This window comes from Triturus cristatus, chromosome 2_2, assembly GCF_964204655.1.
Source record: "Triturus cristatus chromosome 2_2, aTriCri1.1, whole genome shotgun sequence".
NCBI classification, from domain to species: domain Eukaryota; kingdom Metazoa; phylum Chordata; class Amphibia; order Caudata; family Salamandridae; genus Triturus; species Triturus cristatus.
Genome location: NC_140582.1, coordinates 58,547,215 through 58,571,083, shown reverse-complemented (window position 1 = coordinate 58,571,083; position 23,869 = coordinate 58,547,215). Strand labels below are relative to the sequence as shown.

Here is a 23,869-nt window from a genome sequence, read left to right as displayed (position 1 = left end):
CTTGTAAAAGTCCTCAAATCTTATATTAGAGACACCAAAGATTTATTGAGTCATATTGCATCTATACATTGGAAAGATGATTATAAATTGATTGTGCTTGATATTACCAGCTTGTATACTTCAATAGCACATCGAGATGGCCTGAATGCAATGAAATACTTCTTGGACAAACGTCCATTGAAGTATATGGAACACAATTCTTTGGTGTTAGAATTTGCTGAGTTCTGCCTGTATAATAATATCTTTCTCTTCCAGACCCAGATGTTCAAACAGATTTCAGGTACAGCCATGGGCACCTGCTTCGCCCCCAGCTACGCAAACTTGTTAGTGGGCTGGTGGGAGGAGCAGGTGACCTGGGGCACAGCCAATAGAGAATGGACAGATCGGGTGGTGGGCTGGTACCGATTTATTGACGACCTTTTTATTATCTGGGACGGGTCAATAGAAACAGCTTTAGACCTCATTGGGGTCTTGAACAAGAATGAAGTGAATCTGGAGTTTACAGGATCAGTCAGTGCTGACTCAGTGGCTTACTTAGACCTCAATATATATGTGGAAGGAGGTAAACTGCATGTAAAGCTCTTCAGAAAGCAAACAGCAGGGAATTCTATCCTGCATGCCTCTAGCAGCCATCCAATCAATCTAGTGAGAAGTATCCCCTATGGGGAACTTCTCAGGATTAAGAGAAACAGCTCAGATGAAAATGAGTTTCAGGAGGCTGCTAAGGGTAGCATTAGACGCTTTAGAGCACGAGGTTACAGTCAGAAGGTCATTAATGAAGCATACAGTAGGGCGAATTCCCTAAAGAGAGAAGGACTTTTGGTAGACAGTGACAAGCGAGACGCAGAATCCACTAAAAGTGAAGGTAAATTTCGCCTCATAACTACATTTTCTAGGAATGCTAAGGACTTGAAGAGAATTTTGAGAAAGAACTGGCATATTTTGTTGACTGATAATGTGATAGGAGGGGATCTTCCATCTAACCCTCTTGTCACATTCAGGAAGGTCAGGGCCCTGAAAAATGACTTAGTCCACAGTTATCTTACGGATACTCCTAGATTACCGTTTGGGTTCTTCCCATGTGGGAAGTGCAAAGCCTGCAGGGGGAGCAAGAGGGTCCTCACCTATGAGATCTTTGGTGTGGGGATCCGAAGGAGTATCACTAAGTTCCTGACTTGTACCACCCCCTATACCGTCTATTGTCTCATGTGCCCATGCGGCTTACGTTATGTGGGCAGCACAATTCATCCTACTAAAATCAGGATTTTGGAGCACATGCGGGCAATAGCCAAAGGGGATGAGACTTACCCTGTTGCGTGACATTTTGATAAAGTACATCAGCGTAACAGGGATTTGCTCAGTTACTTTTGTCTTGATCATGTACCGAGTAATCCCCGGGGGGGTGACAGGATTTTAAGGTTGAGGAGGCGGGAGTCACGATTTATAATCGATCTCCAGACCAAAGCGCCCAGGGGTTTGAATAGTAGTGAGGACCTTGCTATAAACCTAGGGGAATGATGCTGTGTTATGGGGATTGATCTCCATGATCCAGAATAGAGAACATACATTGAGATAATATTTTGCGAAATGTATGAAATTCGATGAATTTTAAAATGTACTTTCTCTTCATCATTAGCGCGGGACCATCGGATACTGAAATCCTGTATCAACTTAATAACTTTGTAATGTTTTGAAATAATTTTGCTATATTTTGAAATATTTTGAAAATATCTTGAATAATTTTGAATATCTTTGATTTCTTTGCATTTCCGGAATTTGTTGAACTGTATGGATTCTTTGAATCGATCTTAATCATTTCTTGAATCATTTAGAGCAACAGTATGTTTCCATTCGTAGTAATTGTATGTAGAATAGAGATTGATTGTTTTGAACATGATAGATGAATTCAGATTTTAACAACACTATGCCAGCATTAAGGTGATGAGATGTTTGCCCATACAGGGCTTGGAATATTGGCATCAGCAGCAAGTGAATCTTGCCATTTCTGTATGAAGGCCCATTAGGGGCGTTAATGAATTTGTATTTTTGAATTATTATTCACCACTACCATTATTTTTACTTTAAGTGGTGAATTTAAGCAGGTCCTAAGGTGTTTATTTACTCACGAGGCCATTACAAAATGGCGCTGATGGATTTTGCTTTGGGACGACTGATCGCGATAACGCGATAGTCCCTTGTTTGTGTTGTTATGGGAAGTGACACTGTTTATATTGCATGTACCCCGGCGCATATGGTAAACATAGAAGAAGGCCGTTGCCGAAACGCGTCTGTTTGCTTGTGCGAGTGTTCTGACGAATAAAATTTCAGAACCGGCCCCGAGAGTGCTGTCTTCCTTGGTATCACCAGGAGTTGGAGGAGAATTTGAGCGTCATATATATATATATATATATATATATATATATATATATATATATATATATATATATATATATATATTTATATATATTCCACCGCAAAGCAATGCTGAAGCAAAGCAATCGCCTTACCCAAGCCCCTTTCAACGGCGGGATTGCGAGTCCCTTAACACGCAACAATGCTGGATTTTTGGTCGTCAAAACAGCACACCGTGGCCCAATATTTGCAAAGCAATTCTTTTACTCACAGGCTTGACACACTCTACGCGTTTCGGGGAAACCCCTTGATCACAAGTAACTGTGTTAGTTTTTTAATGGTTTAAATAGCATCCCATGTGACCAACAAACATAGTGAAAAGACTTTCAAAATACACTTATGAGCTAAACTTCACTTGAAAAATAAATACATTCAAAAGAGTTTTCAAACAGATCCAATTTCGTTTCACATTACATTAAATTGTTTAGTCTGTGTCTTTTTATAATTGCGGTGAAGAAGAATGTAACCACCGCGTGATGGGCCAGCCATTGAAAGTGATGCAACTTTATTGCTATCATCCCGAGCACACCAGTCAAGTGCTTCTAACAAAGGGTCTCGCAATATATCTTCCTCAACTGAAATGTGTAAACCAGGATAACAGAGAGACCTGCCCATGTTTTATTGGCAGCGGGAGAAAATTACTTCTCATCGCCGTTACTGCCGACAATAAATGCCCAATGGCACTCTTGACCCCTAATGGATTAAACCTGGCAGTCTGCTTATGGTTTATGCCCCTGTGGGCATGTGTGTACATATAAATATATCATCAAAACTTAGCGATCTACTAAGTATCATGCCTCTGTGGGCCTTTGTGCATCAATAAATAAATCACCCATACGCAGAAAAAGAAAGGAGAAAGTAATGCCCCAGTGGGCTGGTGCAGGGTTCATAAGTGTACCCTGGTGGATCTAACGTGACATCACTGAGACAGATTTCAGGGCCGATATTATAGCTCCATTGCCTTCTTCTTAGACACGGCAATTTACAAATGGATCTGCAAAAACAGAAAAATGATAATGGTTAACACCCAGTTGATCCTAGATAGACAATAAACACCTAAACAATACAGTGAAATATATACATAAGCAAGTGAGAGGCAGCAGGTGAATTGAAGTTCCCTAAAGAAACCAATCTTATAACATTTCCCTTATTATATATTACTGTCAGTCTTAAAACAAAGGTCAATGATTCACATATAATCTTTTAACAAGATGTGTGTGTGTGTGTGTGTGTGTGTATATATATATATATATTCAAAGCAAAACCAAAGGGGATGATGGACGGAGTGTTGAACAATGCAAGCACTCACCCCCAGTCAACTGAGCAAAAAAACAATGGATTTAGGCCCAGATCTCTGTACTGGGGTGAATGTATGACATTGTCCTGCCTTCTGTCCATCAACTGTTGTTTTTGCATATATATATATTTACACACACACACATCTTTATATTTATGTGTATAGTCAATAAAAATACAAATAAATATATATATTTTTTTAACACATATCCTGTACCACACATGCCTTTACAATAAAAATGGAAGTATTTTGCAGGTAAGTTTAAAGCCTTCATATATATATGTATGTATGTATATATATATATATTCACTGAAAAAACCATAGGTTTCAGGCCCGATATAGTTAGGAATTAGCATTTAAAAAACCTTTGAAATTCACTGAAAAAACCATAGGTTTCAGGCCTGATATAGTTAGGAATTAGCATTTAAAAAACCTTAGAAATTCACAGAAAAAACAATAGGTTTTAGGGGTCTTATAGTTAGCTGGACATTTCACTCGAACAAAACCATTGAAATTCCTCCGATATAGTTAGTTGTACTAACTACATCTCGCGCGCCCGCAATCCACTGCTGATGATGTCATTTGAGATGTCATCAGTGATGTCACTGACCATGTCATGAATGATGTAATATGTGACATCATCAGCAGTGGATTGCGGGCGTGCAAGATGTAGTTAGTACAACTAACTATATCAGAGGAATTTCAATGGTTTTGTTCGAGTGAAATGTCCAGCTAACTATAACACCCCTAAAACCTATTGTTTTTTCAGTGAATTTCTAAGGTTTTTTAAATGCTAATTCCTAACTATATCAGGCCTGAAACCTATGGTTTTTTCAGTGAATTGCAATGGTTTTGTAAATGACAATTTTTAATGTATTAATTGTTATACTTATTTGTTTTATACTGATTTACTACATTTTTTAAACTATTTATTTTTAGATATTTTATTTTTTTAATTACAATATAATTACATTATACAGTACAATGCTAAATATACTTTCTCAGAATGAATTACTTTAGTTTAAATACTTTGCAAATAGGCAATAGACTTTTAAGTACAGTAGTTACAGTTGTTGCAATGGGCAACACAATTTCAAACACAATGCAACATTGAGCTCAATGTGAATTTCTAGTCAAATGCAATTAGTTACTTTATGGATTACTTTTCTAACCACAGGACCGGATCCTAGATTCAGTCCTTGGACATCTCCTGTAAACAGTTGGGTAAAAGCGTTTTGGTCACAGTAGTGATTCTTAAGGAATATTATTGTATTTTAAAAGTTGACACAGAAAAATGTTCACATAGAATCACCAATGTTATCCTATGGCAAAAAAGTAGTGTTATCGTTACTTTTTCTTACTCAGTGATGGATCCTGGATCCAGCACTGGTGAATCTCCTGTAAACAGTTGAAAGAATGTGTTTAAGTCATACAGACGATTTTTTAGGAATATTTTTAGTTTGTAAAAATCGACTCTTAGAAACTTTTCTGGTGAAAACCACACAATGGATTCCTGTGGAAGAAAATACAAGTTACTGGTAAGTATGCATAAAATTACTTTTCAGGGTCAGTGCTGGGCTAAAAGATGCAGCACTGGGTTCTCTCCTGATAACAGGTGAGTAAATCGGAATTCGTATTTCGGCTGATTTTAGAGGAATATTTTTACGTTTCAAAAATCAACACTTAAGAAACTTTTCTGGTGAAAACCACACAATGGATTCCTATGGAAGGAAATACAAGTTACTGGTAAGTACGCTTAGAATGACTTTTCAGGGTCAGTGCTGGGCTAAAAGATGGGTTCTCTCCTGATAACAGGTGAGTAAATCGGAATTCGTAGTTCGGCTGATTTTAGAGGAATATTTGTATAATGGTGAAGGAAGGGGGCGGGGCCTGAGGTGACGTGTGCAAACACGGCCTGTGGCGTGTTTTAAGTTGGGGAATTGATTCCTCTTCAATCCTGCGGTCCCCTGCGGGCCAACTAGCCCACCAGGTACCTCCAGTATGCGCCAGGGAGCTGCGTTGCAGATAGGTGTTCAGAGGCCACGCCCCTTTTTACAACTCTCTGCAACGCAGCTCCGTGGCACTTAGTGGAGGTACCAGGTGGGCTAGTTGGCCCCTAGGGGACCTCTGGATTGAAGAGGAATTAATTCCCCAACTTAAAACACGCCACAGGGTGTGTTTGCACACCTATCACCTCAGGCCCCGCCCCCTACCTTCACCACTGTGCAAATGCACCCCGTGGCATATTTTAAGTTGGGGGATTAAGTCCCCTTGAATCCTGAGGTCTCCTGGCGGCCAACTAGCCCACCAGGTACCTCCAGTATGCGCCAGGGAGCTGCGTTGCAGAGAGGTGTTCAGAGGCCACGCCCCTTTTTACAACTCTCTGCAACACAGATCCGTGACACTTAGTGGAGGTACCAGGTGGGCTAGTTGGCCCCTAGGGGACCTCTGGATTGAAGAGGAATTAATTCCCCAACTTAAAACACGCCACAGGGCGTGTTTGCACACATATCACCTCCGGACCCACCCCCTACCTTCACCACTGTGCATTAGTTCCCCCTCTGCAAACGCGCCAGGGGGCGTGTTTGCAGAGTGGTGCAAGGAGGGGGCGTGGCCTCCGGCCCGATCCCGTCTTTTTATTTTTTTAGAAGGGGGGCTGTGTAGCCCCCCTTCTTTTTCTAATGTATTTGCCCCGGGTACCCCATCCCCCGGGGCATGGCCCTTTTTTAAAGAAAAATTATTTTGGAGGGGGGCTGCCTTGCCCCCTCCTGTGGCCACTTATGGCCCCGGGTCCCCATCCCCCGGGGCCATTTTTTTTTTGCATTATTTTACAAAAAATTTAGGAGGGGGTCATGTGGCCCCCCTCCCGGGCTACTACTAGCCCCGGGGACCCCATCCCCCGGGGCTGGCCCTCTTCGTTGGGGGCGTCCCCAATCCACCCACGGTCCCAGCCGGCTCCCCGCGTCCTGCGGGAGCCGGCATTGCTTTTCCACATGGGGAGCAGCTAACATGCTGCTCCCCATGTGGAAAAGCAATCTGCTTTGCTTCATTGAAGCGAGAGCAGGTTTCCCTGCTCTCGCTTTAATGAAGCAAAGCAGTTTGCAATGGCGGGGAGGGAGCCGCGAGGCTCCCGTCCTGCCATTACAAACAGCAGTGTCCCAGGGGTGGGCACCCCGGGACACTGTAGAAACCGGCCCTGGGGGGTGGTGGTCCCCAGGGCCTATACAAGGCTCCAGGAGGTGGGCCGGCGGCCCCCCTCCCACATTTTGAAGTTGCCCTGGGGGGTGGCGGTCCCCGGGGCTGGGGGAGCCTGAGAGCCCCCCCACACCAAATCTTTTCAAGCCCCGGGGGGGTGGCGATCCCTGGGGCTTGGGGTGCCTGAGAGTCCCCACCCATTTTAAAGAAGCCCTGAGGGTGGCAGTCCCCGGGGCTGCGGGGGGGCCGTGAGCCCCCGCCTATATTATGTTAGAGCACCGGGGGTGGCGGTCCCCGGGGCAGTGTGGGGGGATTGGGACCCCCACACCTAATTTTTCATTATGTCCCTGGGATTTGGACCCCCAGGGGGCAAATTCGCATATTTAGTGCGGGAGTCCGCGCAGAATTTTTTTTCTATCGGCAGGATGCGTGCATCCAGCGCGGATCCTCCCGTTTAAAAATAAATAAATAAATGTTTTTGGTCTTGGGGGTCCTTGTGGGACCCCCTGAGCAGGCCTAGGGGGTCAGGGTGTTTCTACCCTGCCACCTTTTCGCGTTTTGCGACATTTTGTTTTGGTTCTCTTGTGCCTTGGTTCTACTGAGGCACAAGATGGCTGCCAACACTTCCTGATTCAGAGTGTTGGCAGCCAATTAAAATTCAGCTGGTGATCGGGAGGGTGCGCGGATCCTCCGAGGCCATAGATATATATGTACTTTTAACTGTAATTTTCTCAGGAACTACTGAACGGATTTAGACCATTTAAGCAAAAGGCATGAGTCTGAACTGAGGACTACCTCTTTGCCAAATTTGGTGTAATTCCGTTCAGCAGTTCGGGCTGTAGCTGCGGCTAAAGGTCCTATGGGAAAATGCATGGGGAAAACGCGTTTTGGGACCCCCTTTTTTCTCGGCCCCCGCTTGACGAATCACCATGAAACTTTCAGGATAGGTGCGGGCCGGAGCTGGCCAAAAGTTTTGATAATTTCGCGAACATTCATCAATTGGCACCAAAGTTATTCCTAAAAGAATGTTGCAGATTTCCTATGGAAAATAGGTCCTATACATATCTTCCTACTGGCGACTGCCAGTAGGTTATATATATTTATATATATCACTCCCTCCAAGGAAAGGAGCAGAGGCCACTCGGGGGACTGATCGGAAACACCTTTATTAGAAAAAATGCGGCATAATGCATTTCGGCCTTATCCGGCCTTCCTCAGCTGCCTGAATGAGGCGTTGAGACACCTTGGATTTAATTGTCCTGCAACTTCCTCGTTGGTGGGGACCCGCTCCGCCTATATATATATATTTTTATTTTTTTTGCACTGAACAAAGCAAAGGGACAGGGAGCTATAGTTAGGCTCAAGTTTCACTCGTACAATATCAGTGAACTTCAGCCGTTATAGTTAGTGAGCTAACTATAACTCGTGCCCCCATAATGCACTGCTTATGACCTCACATATTATATCACTGATGACATGGCCTGTGACATGACTGATGACATCTCAAATGACATCACTGATGACACCATCCACAGAATCTCTGATGTACCCATTCACACCCCATATAACCTTTCTTGGCCTCCAAGGAAACTCAGGAGCGAAGTGGACTTTATCCCCCAACCAGTAGTGCACCAGGAGCCACAATTGCAGAGTGGTGGAGAGAGGGGTTGTGGCCTCCAAAGACCTCTTAGCAATCCATCTGTGTGGGACTTACCGGAGTAACAGGAGGGGTAGTTGGCCCTCAAGGACATCCTTGGGGGCCAACTACCACGCCATTTGATGAATCTTCACCAAATTTTTGAAAATAATTGTCCAGTCACTTCAGCTGCCTTTTTGAAGTGTTGGGGTGATTTGTCAAGTGGGGGCCAAGAAAAAGAGGGCCCCAAAACCTATTTTCCACATGTTAATTCCCCTAGGGCCTTTGGACATGACTACAGCCCGAACCGCTGGACGGAATTACACCAAATTTGGCAGAGAGGTAGATCGTGGTCTAGAGAAGTGCCTTTTTGTAGTTTGGTGTAAATCAATTCAGTACTGTTAAAGATATTAAACAAAATCCAAATGTATTTATCTAGGGGCGCTGATCCTCCATGGATCCGACAGTCCCTGTGCTGTAATCTAATTGGCGGCCAACCCTTCAACCAGGAAGTATTGACAGTCATCTTGAGACTTGACTTCAGCTGAGTTACACAAAATGTTTTAAAAATATGGAAAAGGGACCAGGGTAGGCATACCCTGACCCCCTAGATATGGTGGTGGGGTCCGAGAGGGGCCTGCTGGGGTTTATAAACTTTTTTTTCAATTTTATCACAAAATCGTGGGTGGGTCCATGAATCTGCTGCAAAATTGAAGAAAAAAAACCAAGAGCCATCTTCCATGCTTATTTTTAATAAATCCCCTGGGTGGGCCAGGTCCAGGGGGAATGCCTGTTTAATTAAATTAAAGGAGGGGGTGCACGTGGACCCCCTCAATGGGCCGCCACCTCCCTGGAGCTTATGATGAAATTATGGCCGGGGACCCCCCACCGCCGGGACCCGAAGACTACCACCTCCCTGGGTTAAAATAAAAAAAATAGGGGAACCACGAGGACCCCCCCACCCCCAAGCCCTGCGGACTACCACCTCTACAGGGCTTATGTTAATTTAAAATTTGGGGGGTCTCACAGATCCTCCTGGGCCTTGGGGACCACTACCTCCCCAGGGCTACAATTAACATTAAATAGGGGGTCCACACAAACCACCTTTCCCGGGAACCACACCTCCTCGGGCTACAATTAACATTAAAGAGGGGGGTCACTAGCCCATTTTGACATCACCTGTGTCTGGGGACCCCATTTCCCAGCAGTATACACACCAAGAGGCGCAACTGCAGAACAGAGCACAAGGGGGTAGGCCATCACCCCAGCACTAAAAGCACCTCTGCTATCCCTCGTGCTGGACAATACACTACCTGGACTTGAGATCACTAGCCCCTTTTGACCTCACCTGTACCTGGGGACCCAATTTCCCACCAGGATACGCACCAGGAGGCGCGTCTACAGAACGGAGCCCATGAGGGCGAGGCCATCACCCCAGAGCTAAAAGTGCATCTGCTATCCACTGTCAAGCAGAAGAGGAGGCCACAAATGTAAGAGAAATTAATGGAAAATGTAAGCTTTAGCTGCAGATATTCCAATTTCTCTGATATTTGTTTAGACCACAGTTACTTCTAGGTAACTTACTGATCTGGGATGCTCAATGGAGGACAGACAGCACCTACCCATGTAAGTTGGACCAGAGATGCCATAAAGGGAAGCCACATCTGCCAGTTCATCACAGGGTCACCTCAACTTATTGACCCTGTTTATTTTCCCCTTGGTGGCTGTTCCAGGAGAGTTGGGATAAGAAATGGTGCAGACCAAGTGCACCCCATGTCTCATACACTGTTGAGATCTGGTGACCCTCCTCATGCCCCCTCCATAATACCCTCTGTCCTCACAATAGGGCAGGTCTGCAAGCGACCTAAGAGAGGCACTCACACTTTAGCATGGGGGAGGTCCAGGAGAGAGGAGATTGGTGGCCTCATAGGATGGCAGGTGAAAACAAACAGGGTGCTGGTGACATGCGTTCTTGATGCCTTGGTATATGAGGACATCTTAACCAAGCAAAGAATCACTGGCTACATATAGTTAAGAGAAAGTATCCTTGTTTAGTGTAGATTTACCTCTTTGTAGTCTTGTTGTCTTCTCTATAGGAGAATTCATATTATCACAGATTTATAGATAAAGATGCACAAGGAACAATTACATTGTTGAAACGCACACAAGGTCACTAGAGACATTTGATTGTGGTCCATTATGAAGATGTAATGTAGAATACGCACTGGACACTTAACCAATGAGGTAGTTCTTAGTAATTAGCCAGAAGAAAGTACTCCAGTTAGGTAAACATTTTGTTGAAAACTGTGTTCTCTTGAAGGATAAAGGGGCAGGCGAGGCTCCGTTCTGGCACAGTCACTTGCACAGCTACTGACACTCCCACACAGACACTTACACTACCACTCACACACCCATTCTGCCACTCGCACATCCATTCACAGATCCATACAGCCACTGACTGATTCATACTCCCTCACATACCCACTAACACACCTCCAATACCACTTGCACACCAACATACAGACCCATACCACTACTCACATACCCACTCAAAGAGCAATATAGCGATACACACACTTACTAGTTGACCTACTCAGCCACTCACACACCTACTCTCAAAGGTCAAGGTTACATTTAGCAAATACAATTTCGAAAACCTTAGAAATCCCCTAAAAAAAAACAAAGGTTATAGAGCTTTTATAGTTAGGAAAATCACATTTAAAAAACCTTGAAATTCACTGAAAAAAAACAAAGATTACAGGGACATTATATTTAGGAGATAACATTTAAAAAAACTTAGAAATTCACTGAAAAAAACAAAGGTTACAAGAATGTTATAGTTAGGCTCAGATTTCGCTCATACAAAACCAGTGAAATTCATCAGTTATTGTTACCTGAGCTAACTATAACTTTTGCCCCTGCTATATACTGCTTATGACCTCACATACTACATCACTCATGACATGGTCAGTGACATCACTTGAGATCATGTGAGATGTCATCACTGACATCACTCATGACATCACTCATGACATCTCCGATGACATTACCAATTACATCACCCACAGAACCACTTATATACCCGCTCACACCCCTATGCAACCTCTCTAACCCAAACTCATACACCCACACAACCACTCACTCATCCATAAAGTCACTCATACACCCACTCACTCACACAACCACTCACTCACACAGCCACTCATCCATCCATACAGCCACACACTCACCCATACAGATACTCACGCACACACTTATTCATCTATACAGTCACTCACTCACACACCTACTCACTCACCCATACAGCCTCTCAACACAGCCATTCACTCACCCATACAAGCACTCACACACTCACTCACATACCCACACAACCACATACCTATTCATACATCCATACAAGCACTCCCACATCTGCTCACTCACCCATAAAGCCATTCACAGACCAACTCACTTAGCCAAACACCTACTCAAACAAGCACTCACTCACCCATACAGTTACTTACACATGATCAATCACTCATACAGCCATTCAGATACCCATTCACTCACCAATACAGCCACTCACTCACCCATACAGCCACTGACACAGCCACTCACTCACAATTACAGCCACTCACACAGCTATTCACACACCTACTTATAAACCCATACAGCTACTCACACACCCACTTACACGCAGATACACACAGTCACACAGCCACTCACATAATATATTTAGAAGTAGTATCAATAATTAGTAGTACATCTAGCATACTAATTTAACTTTTGTAGTAGCTTAGTATATATGCTTAAAAATAATACACTCTTAGATAATACTTACACTCACTGAATGAAGTCATGAGTGATGTCATTTGAGATGTCATCAGTGAGGTCACTGACCATTTAATAAGTGGTGTAATATGTGAGGTCATAAGCAGTGCATTGTGGGGGGCATACGTTCTAGTTAGCTCAGATAACTATCACTGCTGAATTTCACTGATTTGGTACGAGGGAAATCTGAGCCTAACTATAACGTCCCTGTAAACTTTGTCTTTTTCAGTGAATTTAAATATATATATAGCATTAGTCAATATTCTAGATATGATATTTTGGCATGACTATATTATGGCACTCAATATTGTGAAATAAATATGATAGGTGGTCATTTATAAAAAATCCTGCAAAAATTGTGCGTGGAGTGGTAATTATTGTGAGTGCATTTAATGTGGTGACTACTGCAATAATGGTCAAAGTCAATAGTGGCTCAAGGCTATTTTCATTAATCAGATATTGCTCTTGTTATAGAATAGGTTGGAGGTCCCTGGCATAGACATATCCCTAATCAATATTGTCCCAAATTGTGTACAAGGTTGCCCAGTTAATGGACTTGAGAAATGCAGCCTTCTCATTAGGATCAATTTCATGGTGTTACTAATGTGTTTGATTTTAAAGCAACCTCAGAAATCAGACACTATACCAATAGGTTAGGCAGAAGGATTAAAGAGCTACCGCGTAGAGGTGCTGGGGATTATAAGTGGTCAGTGGATTCACTGTCCTGCACCAGAATTTCCCAAGTAATAGTAAAATACAGTCAGTACTACATATGCTGGAGATCCTCTACATGTTCTCCCAGATTTACATTTTGCATAATTTACCCATAATTTTGTATCATTTGGCCTTATTTGACACAATTACACAAAAGCATACTGATGAAATTTCACACATCCTTAGTTTTGTCAGTTTCCGTATGTTTACGCTCCAGCATCTCATAACCATTATTTGTTAACCTAATATCCTTCTTCCCCAAAAATATACAAATATTACACTCTAGGATATTTTCTTCAACCTCACCACCACAGAATGACTTCCTTTTCAAGGGTCTCAGTCTCTATGGTCCGAACTCAGTAACCACCTCTGCCAATCCAGTTACCAGAATCAACAGCAAATTCTTCACCCACAATTTCAAGATGCTACATAACGCTAGCCCAGCATACCTCAATAATCGCATCTGCTTTCACAAATGTTCCAGACACCTATGTTTATACGGACTCCTACTTGCACAAATCCAACAAATACAGAAAACCAGATCCGGCGGTCAAGCCTACTCCTTCATTGCTCCTAAAGCATGGAATGACCTTCCACTACACATAAGAGCCTTCTCCTCACTTTTTGAATTCTGCAAGAACCTGATGACCTGGCTTTTCAAGTAGTCACACTAGGCCCCAGGTGTGGCTAGAACCACACCTGTTTAGTGCCAGGATACCCTCTCAGGTGATATTTCTCTCTACACATCTGCATAACAGCATAACAATAGCGTGTGGCCTAACTTGAAGCAAAAATCAGGCCAAACTAAAATTTTGAAATCAGACTCACATTGCAGAAAGCCGCGAATAGACTGAGGCTATGAAAGTATTGTTCGGTCATGGCTGCCAGTTCACCTATGAAAGCAGCCTCCTAGCCTCCATACTACTGGGAAAATGCCAGAGGGGCAGAATGACCCTCTGTGCACCACCTAGTACAGTGCACAGATCTTCAAACTTGAGTTCCCTGATTTCACTCCGCAATACTAGGTGAATGCCTCTATCAGAAACTAAGCATACAGTTGTTACGCTTCTAGAGAAAAGTGCAGTGCTGAGCCAGAAGTTGTTCACTACAGGAAAACTTAAGGTTACCTTGACTTGGAAAAATTCAGGCGATAATGCTGAGATTCTGCTCACCTCCCTATTGAAAATAATGCACTTCTGAGAATATAGTGTCTACACTTGTTGATGTGCAGAACTATCTGTAGGGACACTGTGCAATTTTGTACTACTGGAGACAGGCACAAGAAGACAACATTTTTCTTTTCATCTTAATTGTGCCACCCTACTTTATCCTCTTTCTTAGGACAAGGGTGTCACTGACACAGAGGTTCTCATCCTTTCTAAAATGTCACACTCAGGCAATACTCTCTACATATCTCAAAGACAACACTAGCATTAAGTGTGTGTGCAGTCCCTATTTTGTTTAAATAAATAAACAAATAAATACATAAACAAACAAATAAATAAAATAAAATAAAGTAAATGCAGAGTCTATAGTTCTCCTAAGAAGCCTGCCACCTGCACTGCCGAATACCAAAGCTGCCTAGATTGATTCCACCTCATGGCTCTTTTTTTGTCCTTCTCTACACTTCCTGTCTCTTTACATAATTTCAGACTTATTTCCTGTTTAAGAGTGAGATAAAACAAGAGGAAGTGTAGAAAGTTGATGATAGAGGCATGAAGTTGAATAAAGAATATGTCCTCGTGATATTCAACGACTCCGGGAAAACATCCCTCTACACCTTTTTTATTTACTTATTTTTTTACCGATAAATCAATCGTATCAGTAGATATTCCTTAAATAACTGACTAAAGAAAATCTTAGAGAATGTACTCTGTGGTTTTTGAGATACAGTGATTCACTGCTGCAGGGCCACACATTCTGTATTTGCAAGTAAATCATGTATTGTTGTATTCAATATCAATCAATGCATTCATGAACCTTTGTGTTGAATCTTTTCACCTCCACAGGAACGTTGTTGGAAAACCATGGGATGTGGCACATCCTCAAGCAATCATCACTCGCAATACAAACCAGAGAAAGGTGAGTTGAACTCTTAGTTTTAAATGATCATGTACCACACCTAGGATCTAGATGGTGACATTTGACCAGGAAAATGTAAACTTGTATCAAAAACATAAACTGTGTTTACAATTTAAAAACAAAGAGATAAAATGGAAGCACTAAAATATTAACGGACTAGAATAATTTGATCGTTAATTATTAAACGAGAGAAAGGTGGTGGAAGTAAGGAAGAAAGGGATAATGGAAATTCCATTTTTTTTCAAAGCAAATGTATACATCACACTGAACTTTAGAACTAAGTAACATTTGTCGAAAGGTGGAATAGCACAATGGTCTAACCGTATTACAACTGAAATAATTGACATTAGTCCATTGCTACTGTTCATCAAGTATAGCCAAAATATTGAAGACGAAAATATCGAAAGATAAGTGCATAAAATAGAGGTAAAGATATGCTGTCCTTAACTTTATATCTCCCTACCTTGAAAAAAATATATATACATATATAAAAGTGCAGTCGCCAGTAGGTAGTTATAGTTAGGATGTAGTTTCCATAGAAAAAGTACTTTTTGACTTACCTATATCTTTGACATCGTTTGACGAATCTTCACAAACTTTTCCCCCAAAAAGTGATTCTAGTAGCACCTGGAAAGTTTCGGGGTGATCTATCAAGTGGGGGCCGAGAAACGTTGGGGGTCAAAAAACGTGTGTTTCCCCTGTTAATTCCTGTAGGCTACAACCTGAACTGCTGAACGGAATTACACCAAATTTGGCAGAAAGGTAGATGTTGGTTCAAGGTAGTGCCTTTTGTGATTTGGTGTAAATCTGTTCAGTAGTTGTGGAGTTAGTTAGAGACATTTACAATTGTATCTATAGAGATACCGAGGATCCACAACCCCTCCCAATCTCATGCTAAATTCTGATTGGCTTGAGCCGAGTCACAGATAAAAGGTAAAAAAAAAAGATAAGGGGGCAGGGTAGAAATACCCTGCCCCCTAGGTCTCTTGGATGGGCTGGGTCACAGGGATCCCGCAGGGCCAAAAAGGCCTTTTTTTAAAAAAATGTCAATAAAATCGAAGCGCTTCATAAGTTATTCTCCCCGTGTGGGCCAGGTCCCGGGGGCTTTCTGATAATAAGGGAGGGGGGCACACAGTCTCCCCTCTCCTGGGGCTGCTTATTGCCAGGAGGTCCACCACCTCCCCGGGGCTTATTCCTTAATAAATGGGGGACCCCTTGGACATAACCCAGGCCCCAGGGACCACCATCTCCCTGGGACCACATGCCAAACATAAATTGGGGGAGCCTCTTGGACCCCTGTGCCCTGGGGACCACCACTTCTACTGGGCTAATGTATTAATATGGAGGGAGGACTCTCAGACCCCCCTGGCCCCGGGGACAACCACCTCCCCAGGGCATGTTCTTTTAAAATAATTGTGAGGGGGCAGCGCTGCCACCCTCCTGTCCTGTTCTCAGCCCTAGGGACTGCCACCTCCCCGAGGCAAGCCCAAACAAAGATAGGAGGGGGCCCGCAACACCTCTCCTGGATACATGGATGGCCCTAGGGGACCGCCACCCCCAGGGCTGGCTCTTGCTATGTCCCAGGGAGCCTACCCCTTGGACATAGCTATTTGTTATGACATGGCGGGAGCTTTACCACTCCCGCCAAGCCATAGAAAACTGTGCTCTGCTTTCAGCAAGTGAGAGCATTAAGAATGCTCTCACTTGTTAAAAGTGGAGCAGAATTGCTTTGACACAGAGGGAGCTGCATGTTCAGCAGCTCCCTCTCTGTTAAGGCAATGCTGGCTCCTGCAGCAGGTGGGGAGCTGGCAGGGACTGTGGGGGCCTTGAGGCCCTCCCATGGTCCCCAACACTTGTAAGTGGGTACCCTGGGTGAGACAAGGGCACCCACAATAGAGGCGGAGTCCCGGAGAATGGGGTCCCCTGAGCAAAAATCACCTTGGAGAGGGGGCATGTGGCCCGCTCCACTTGTTTCATAAAAAATATAAATAAAAAAAGAGGCTGGGCCCTGGGAACGTGGCCCCCAGGGCCGAATTTGGGCCACGGAAGGGGGTCCTCACAGCCCCCAATTAAATAAACAAATACAAATAAAAACGGCAAGTCATAAAGGCCCGCCCCCTTTTACCTTCACTCTGAAAACATTCCTCCTAGTGCACTACTAGAAGGGGGATGGAGTCCCCTTGTTTCCAGAGTGTCCTTGGGGCCAACATACCCTCCAGTTACCTTCAGTAAGTCCCACACTGCGCGATTCCTGAGACGTCTTCGGAAGCCACCTCCTCTTTCTCCACCACTCTGCAAACCCACCTCCTGGGGCACTGCTGTTTAAGGGAAGTCCCCTTGGATTATGAGGGTCCTCGGGGGCCAACAACCCCTCCTGTTACCTCCAGTACTTCCCATACAGCATGATTACTGCGAGTACATTCAAGGCAGCGCCACTTTTCTCCACAGCTCTGCACACACACCTCCTAGCAAAATGCTGGTTAATGGATGAAGTCCCCTTGGATGCCGAGGGTCCTTGGGCCAAGAACCCCTCCTGATATCTCCAGTAAGTCTCACACAGTGCGATTACTGAGAGTTGGTCGGATGACCCACCCCCTTTCTCTACCACTCTGCAAACTCACCTCCTGGCATAATACTGGTTGGGGGATGAAGTCCTCTTGGTTGGTGAGGGTCTTTTGGGGGCCAAGGACCCATCCTGTTACCTCCAGTAAGTCCCACACAGCAGGATTCCTGAGAGCTGGTCAGAGGCCCCGCCACCTTTTTCCAGCATGTGACTATCAGTTAAAAAAACATAGAAATTTACTTAAAAACCAAAGGTTGCAGGGCATGGCCCCCCTTCCTGGGACCATTTTGGGCCTTGGGGAGCCCCTCCCCTCGGGTCCAGCATTAATTTTTTTTTTTTTAATATTTGAAAGGGAGGGGGGCCGAGCGGCCCACCTCCCCGAGGCCGATTTCAGCCCTATCCCCTGGACCCAAACCTTTATATTTATTTATTTTTTAAGGGGGGGCCGCACGGGTCCCCCAAGGCCAATATCAACCCCGGGGACCCCATCCCCCAGCAGCCAGACTCTATATTTTGTTTTAAAGGATGGGCAGCTGCCTCCCCCTCCCTAGGACAACTTCGGCCCGGGGACTCCATTCCCTGGGGACTGGCCTCTCCGTTGGGAACCGTGGGTGGACTATCAAGACCCCTGCCGTCCCTTCCCACCCCCTGCAGGAGCCAACATTGCTTTAAGATGCAGGCAGCTGCTAACATGCAGCTCCCTGGATCTCAAAGCAATGTCTGTTTCCCTGCTCGCTTGACAGCTGTCAGAGAAACATACATGCTCCAAACAAGAATATTTTCTGCTCTCTCTTATGGAAAGCAGAGCACTTGTTTCCTGTGACTTGGCGGGAGCGGTGATCCTACCAAGCCGAAGCAAACTGCAAAGTCCTGGGATGGGCCCCCCGGGACATTGCTGGAGCTGGTCCCCAGTGCCATCTAGGGGCCCAGGAGGGGGGCCATGTGGCCTCCCTCCTTTCTTGACTGGGGGCCTGCCCTGGGGAGGTGGTAGTCCCCGGGGCTGTGAGAGTTTGACCCCAGGGAGGTGGTGGTCTCAGGGACCTGGGAGATCAGTGAGTCCACCCCAACCCAAGCATGTAAAGCCCCGGGGAGGTGCTGGCCCCCCGGAGCATGGGGGGTTCAATGAGGCCCCCATATTATTTTGATGCACCCTGAGAGGATTTGCCAACCCACCCGTAAGTCCGCGTCAATATATAAAAAATGTTTTTTATTCCCAGAGGGCCCCCCCACCATATCTGGGGTTCACAGTATTCCTACCCTGCCCCCTTTTCTTTATTTGTAACTTTTTTTCTGAAACTGTGCTTCGAGCCCAGTCTCAAGATGACTGCCAAAACTTCTTGGTTGAAGTGTAGGCAAATTTTAGTAGGATCCGCGAGTTCACAGCAAGGACTCGCGTACCCATATATATATATTTTTTAAAGTTACATATCTCAAAAACTACTGAATGAATTTACACCAAATCGCAAAAATCACGCTTTCTGGACCAAAATCTAGCTTTCTGCCAAATTTGGGGTAATTCCGTTCAGCAGTTTGGGCTGTAACCATGTTAAAAAAAAAAATAATCCCTGTAGACTTCACATGGGGAAAACTGGTTTTGGGACCCCTTCTTTTTCTTAGCCCCAGCTTGAGGATCACCCCAAAACTTTCAACACAGCAGCTGAACCACAAAGGAGACGTTTTGTGAAAAATTTGTGGAGATTTGTCAAGCGGGGTCAAAGTTATTGGCAAAACTTTGGCCCTAACTATGACTACCTACTGGCAACCACCAGTAGTTTTTATATATATATATATATATATATATATATATATATATATATATATATATATATATATATATATATATTCACTGAAAAAACCATAGGTTTCACACACGTTATAGTTAGGAATTAGCATTTAAAAAACCTTGCAAATTCAGTGAAAAAACCATAGGTTTCACACACGTTATAGTTAGCTGGACATTTTACTCGTAAAAAACCATTGAAATTCCCCCGTTATAGTTAGTGCAGGCAACTATAACTCACGCGACCGCAATCCTCTGCTGATGCTAATACTGTATTTAGACACTTATTTGCCCATGTCTTCTTCCATTAAATTTTAGCTATACATATATTAGAAATATTTTTTTTTCATAAAGACACATATGTCATCAGCAGAGGATTGCGGTCGCGTGAGTTATAGTTGCCTGCACTAACTATAACGGGGGAATTTCAATGGTTTTTTACGAGTAAAATGTCCAGCTAACTATAACGTGTGTGAAACCTATGGTTTTTTCACTGAATTTGCAAGGTTTTTTAAATGCTAATTCCTAACTATAACGTGTGTGAAACCTATGGTTTTTTCAGTGAATTTGTACGGTTTTTTAAATGCTAAGTTACTTTACGCCGTTCGTGGCGTGCACGCCCACTTAACGCAGTTCGTTCCGTGCGCGCACGGTGCGCTTCGCGCATCGTGCGCGCACAGTGTGCACGCGGTGCGCTTCGCGCACCGCGCGCCCACTTTACGCAGTTAGTGCCGTGCACGCACGGTGGGCATGCGGTGCGCTACGCGCACCACGTGCCCACGTTACGCTGGATGGGCCATGTACGCACGATGCGCTTCGCGCATCGTCCGCACACGGAGGACATATTATGCGCTTCATTGAGAAACTTAATCTATTAATTGTTCCTTTTGGTAAATATGCCATGGGCAAAAGGTTCCTTGCGGGCACCTTTTGCACACGGGGAGGGTTGAGTGTGGATATTTTTTTTTTTAATTAATTTTTACCGTACGCGTACGGTAAGCGTAATCAGCGTTTTTTCGAAAAAAAAAAAATTTGATTTTTTTGCCTTGGGGGGTCTTGTGGAGCACCTTAATCAATGCTAGGTGGTTAGGAGCTGTCTAACATGCTCCTTTACATATTTTCCAGCTTTGTTTTTCCTCCCCCCCTCAGAGTGCGAGAGAGAAAATGGCGGCCGCCGCTTCCTGGTTTCGACCGATTCGAATGTTTACTAAGATCTAACAGCCAATCAGAATCGCCCTCGCGCACGTCACCGTACGCGTACGGTAAGCTTACGGTAAGCGCACGGTAAGCGCACCGTAAGCTGCCACAGATATATATATTGATTTAAAGGCTATTTTCTCAGGAACTACTGAACAGATTTACACCAGACCTACAAAAGGCACTTCCTTGACCTGTAGACTACCTCTCTGCCAAATTTCAAGTAACTCTGTTCAGCCGTTCGGGCTGTAGCTGTGTCTAAAGGTCCTATGGAAAAATGCATGGGAAAAACGCGTTTTGGGACCCCCCTTTTTTCTCAGCCCCCACTTGACGAATACCCCGAGACTTTCAGGGTAGGAGCGGAGCGTAGCGCCCCATTAGTTTTGAAAATTTCGCGAGGATTCGTCGACCGGCGCCAAAGTTATTCCAAATAGAATGTTGCGGTTTTCCTATGGAAACAGGGTCCTAACTATAACTACCTACTGGCGACCGCCAGTAGGTAATATATATATATATATGTATGTATGTATGTGTGTATATATATATTATCTACTGGCGGTCGCCAGTAGATAGTTATAGTTAGGACCTATTTTCCACAGGAACTTCACAACATTCTATTCCCAATAACTTTGGCGCCGATTGACGAATCTTCGCGAAATTTTCAAAACTCGTTGGACACTCCGGTCTGCTCCTATCTTGAATGTTTCGGGGTGATTTGTCAAGCGGGGGCCGAGAAAAAAGGGGGGTCCCAAAACATGTATTCCCCATGCAATTTCCCGTAGGAAACTTTAGCCGGGGCTACAGCCCGAACTGCTGAACGGAATTACACCAAATTTGGCAAAGAGGTAGTTCTTGGTTCAGAAAAAACCACGAACCCTCCCGATCACGAGCTGTATGCTAATTGGCTGTCAACACTCCAAACCAGGGAGTGTTGGCAGCCATCTTTTGCCTCGGTAGAACCGAGGCACAAGAAATCAGCAAACCTAAGGCACAAAACACAAAAAGGGGGCAGGGTAGAAACACCCTGACCCCCTAGGCCTGCTCAGGGGGTCCCACAAGGACCCCCAGGGCCCAAAAAAGCATTTTTTTTTAATGAACGAGATTTGCGTACCCAGCACGAATTTCGGCCGAAATAAGAAAAAACGAAGTGCGGGCTCCCGCGCTTAGTTAATATTCAGCCCTCGGGTGTGCCAAATCCCGGGGGCAAAATATGTATTGCCGTCATCAGCAGTGCATTGCGGGCGCGTGAGTTATAGTTAGCTAAACTAACTATGACGGGGGAATTTCAATGGTTTTGTACGAGAGAAATGTCCAGCTAACTATAACGCTCCTGAAACCTATGTTTTTTTTAGTGAAAATATATATATATATATATTATCTACTGGCGGTTGCCAGTAGATAGTTATAGTTAGGACCTATTTTCCATAGGAAATCCGCAACATTCTATTCCCAATAAGTCTGGCGCCGGTCGATGAATCCTCGCGAAATCTTCCAAACTTTTGGCCAGCTCCACTCCGCTCCTACCCTGAAAGTTTCGTGGTGATTCGTCAAGCGGGGGCCGAGAAAAAAGGGGGGCCCAAAACGCGTTTTCCCCATGCAATTTCCCATAGGATCTGTTGTCGCAGCTACAGCCCGAACCGCTGAACGGAATGACATCAAATTTGGCAAAGACGTAGTCCTCAGTTCAGACTTGTGCCTTTTGCATAGATGGTGTGAATCTGTTCAGTAGTTCCTGAAAAATTTAGAGTTAAAAGTACATAAATATATATGGCCAGGGAGGATCCGCGGACCCTACCCGCACCGTATGCGCACCCTCCCCGAACCGAGCGCGCACCCTCCTGATCGCGCGCTGAATGCTAATTGGCTGTCGAGTGTCTGTCTACATTCGAAACCAGGAACTGTTGGCGGCCATTTTCTGCCTCTGTAGAAGCGAGGATGAAGAAGCAAGGGGAATAAGTGTGTAAAACATATAAAGGGGGCAGAGTGGAAATACTCTGACCCTCTAGAGGTGCTTAGGGGGTCCCAGAAGGATTTTTTTTTTATCGCGTTGGGTGCGCGGATCCAAGGAAAGAAAATTGAAAAAAGACAAGAAATCTTTGGTTGTATTACAACTTTTTACACTGAAAGGTAGGGTGTATATTTCTGTTTGTTAAAGGCATGATTCTTATTGGTTAACAAAAACAGATTGTAAGGAACATTATATATGATAAGCTGATATGTTGAAAAGTCAAGCACACTTGCTGTCTTGTTTAGCAACATTGTGTGCTGAACTTGTGACCTGTGTGCTCAGTGCAGTGTTCCATGACCTGTGTCTATGGTAACGGGCAGAAGGCAGATTGGGGGAAGGGTTGAAATGTTTAACCAATAGAAATGTGTGTTTGCTTTTGAATTTATGTGTGAAGGATTGTGATTCGATGTTTACATGTATATGTTTGGAAAATGAAAGGGAAACTTTTCCATTCTTTGTTTTTGCTGAGAGGTGCACAGTGCAGAGATTCTGTAAAAGAAAATCTGGTGTGTGACTGATATACTTCTTAATCTACAAAACAACTTGAAAGGTGAGATATTTAATTGTGAGGGGGTGTATGTAGACTATTTTGATTTTAATCAGACTAATGTATTTCTCCTGCTAAAGTGTAGGGAGTACTTTTTTTCTCTACAATCTTATTGACAGTGTGTGTGCATGTAGAAACCATTCTGTGATAAGCATTTGTGTTTTTCATGTGTTTGCAGACAGATACCTGTGCTGTTTTTATATTTTGGTAGAATTAGAAACCAGTCATTGTTTATTAATTTGTGAAATGAGTTATGATTCTATATTAAAATGTAGTACTCCTTCTAGATGAAAAAATGAGTTTTGGTATAGTGTAAGGGATAGTGTTGTTTGTCTAGAATCACACAGTGAGTATGTGTGCATTTGGGAACCACTGTGAGAGAAGCATTTGGTAACATCGTGTATTTGCTGACAGATAACTGTTTTAAAACCTGTCATGTTGTCAAGTTTTAGTAGCATTAGATGCCAGTCTTTCCTTATGCATTGATAAAATAAGTCATGCTTTGACACTAATGTGCTGTACTTTAATATGTAGATTGTGTGTAGTCTCCTTACCCCTTGCACAGTAGTGAATGAGTTTTGGTAAGCTGCTAGGGATAGTGTTGTTTGTCTAGAATCACACTGTGAGT

The 23,869-nt window shown here is 44.0% G+C and overlaps 1 protein-coding gene across 1 annotated transcript in view; it reads left to right on the top strand.

Annotated features, from left to right (window-relative positions):
• Window positions 1-23,869, top strand: part of PPEF2 (protein phosphatase with EF-hand domain 2) — a 356,454-nt gene that overhangs the window by 129,933 nt on the left and 202,652 nt on the right. The window contains exon 3 of the mRNA XM_085643039.1: window positions 15,074-15,146. Coding sequence (XP_085499165.1) covers window positions 15,074-15,146 — 73 coding nt within the window. The remainder of the gene's footprint in view (window positions 1-15,073; window positions 15,147-23,869) is intronic.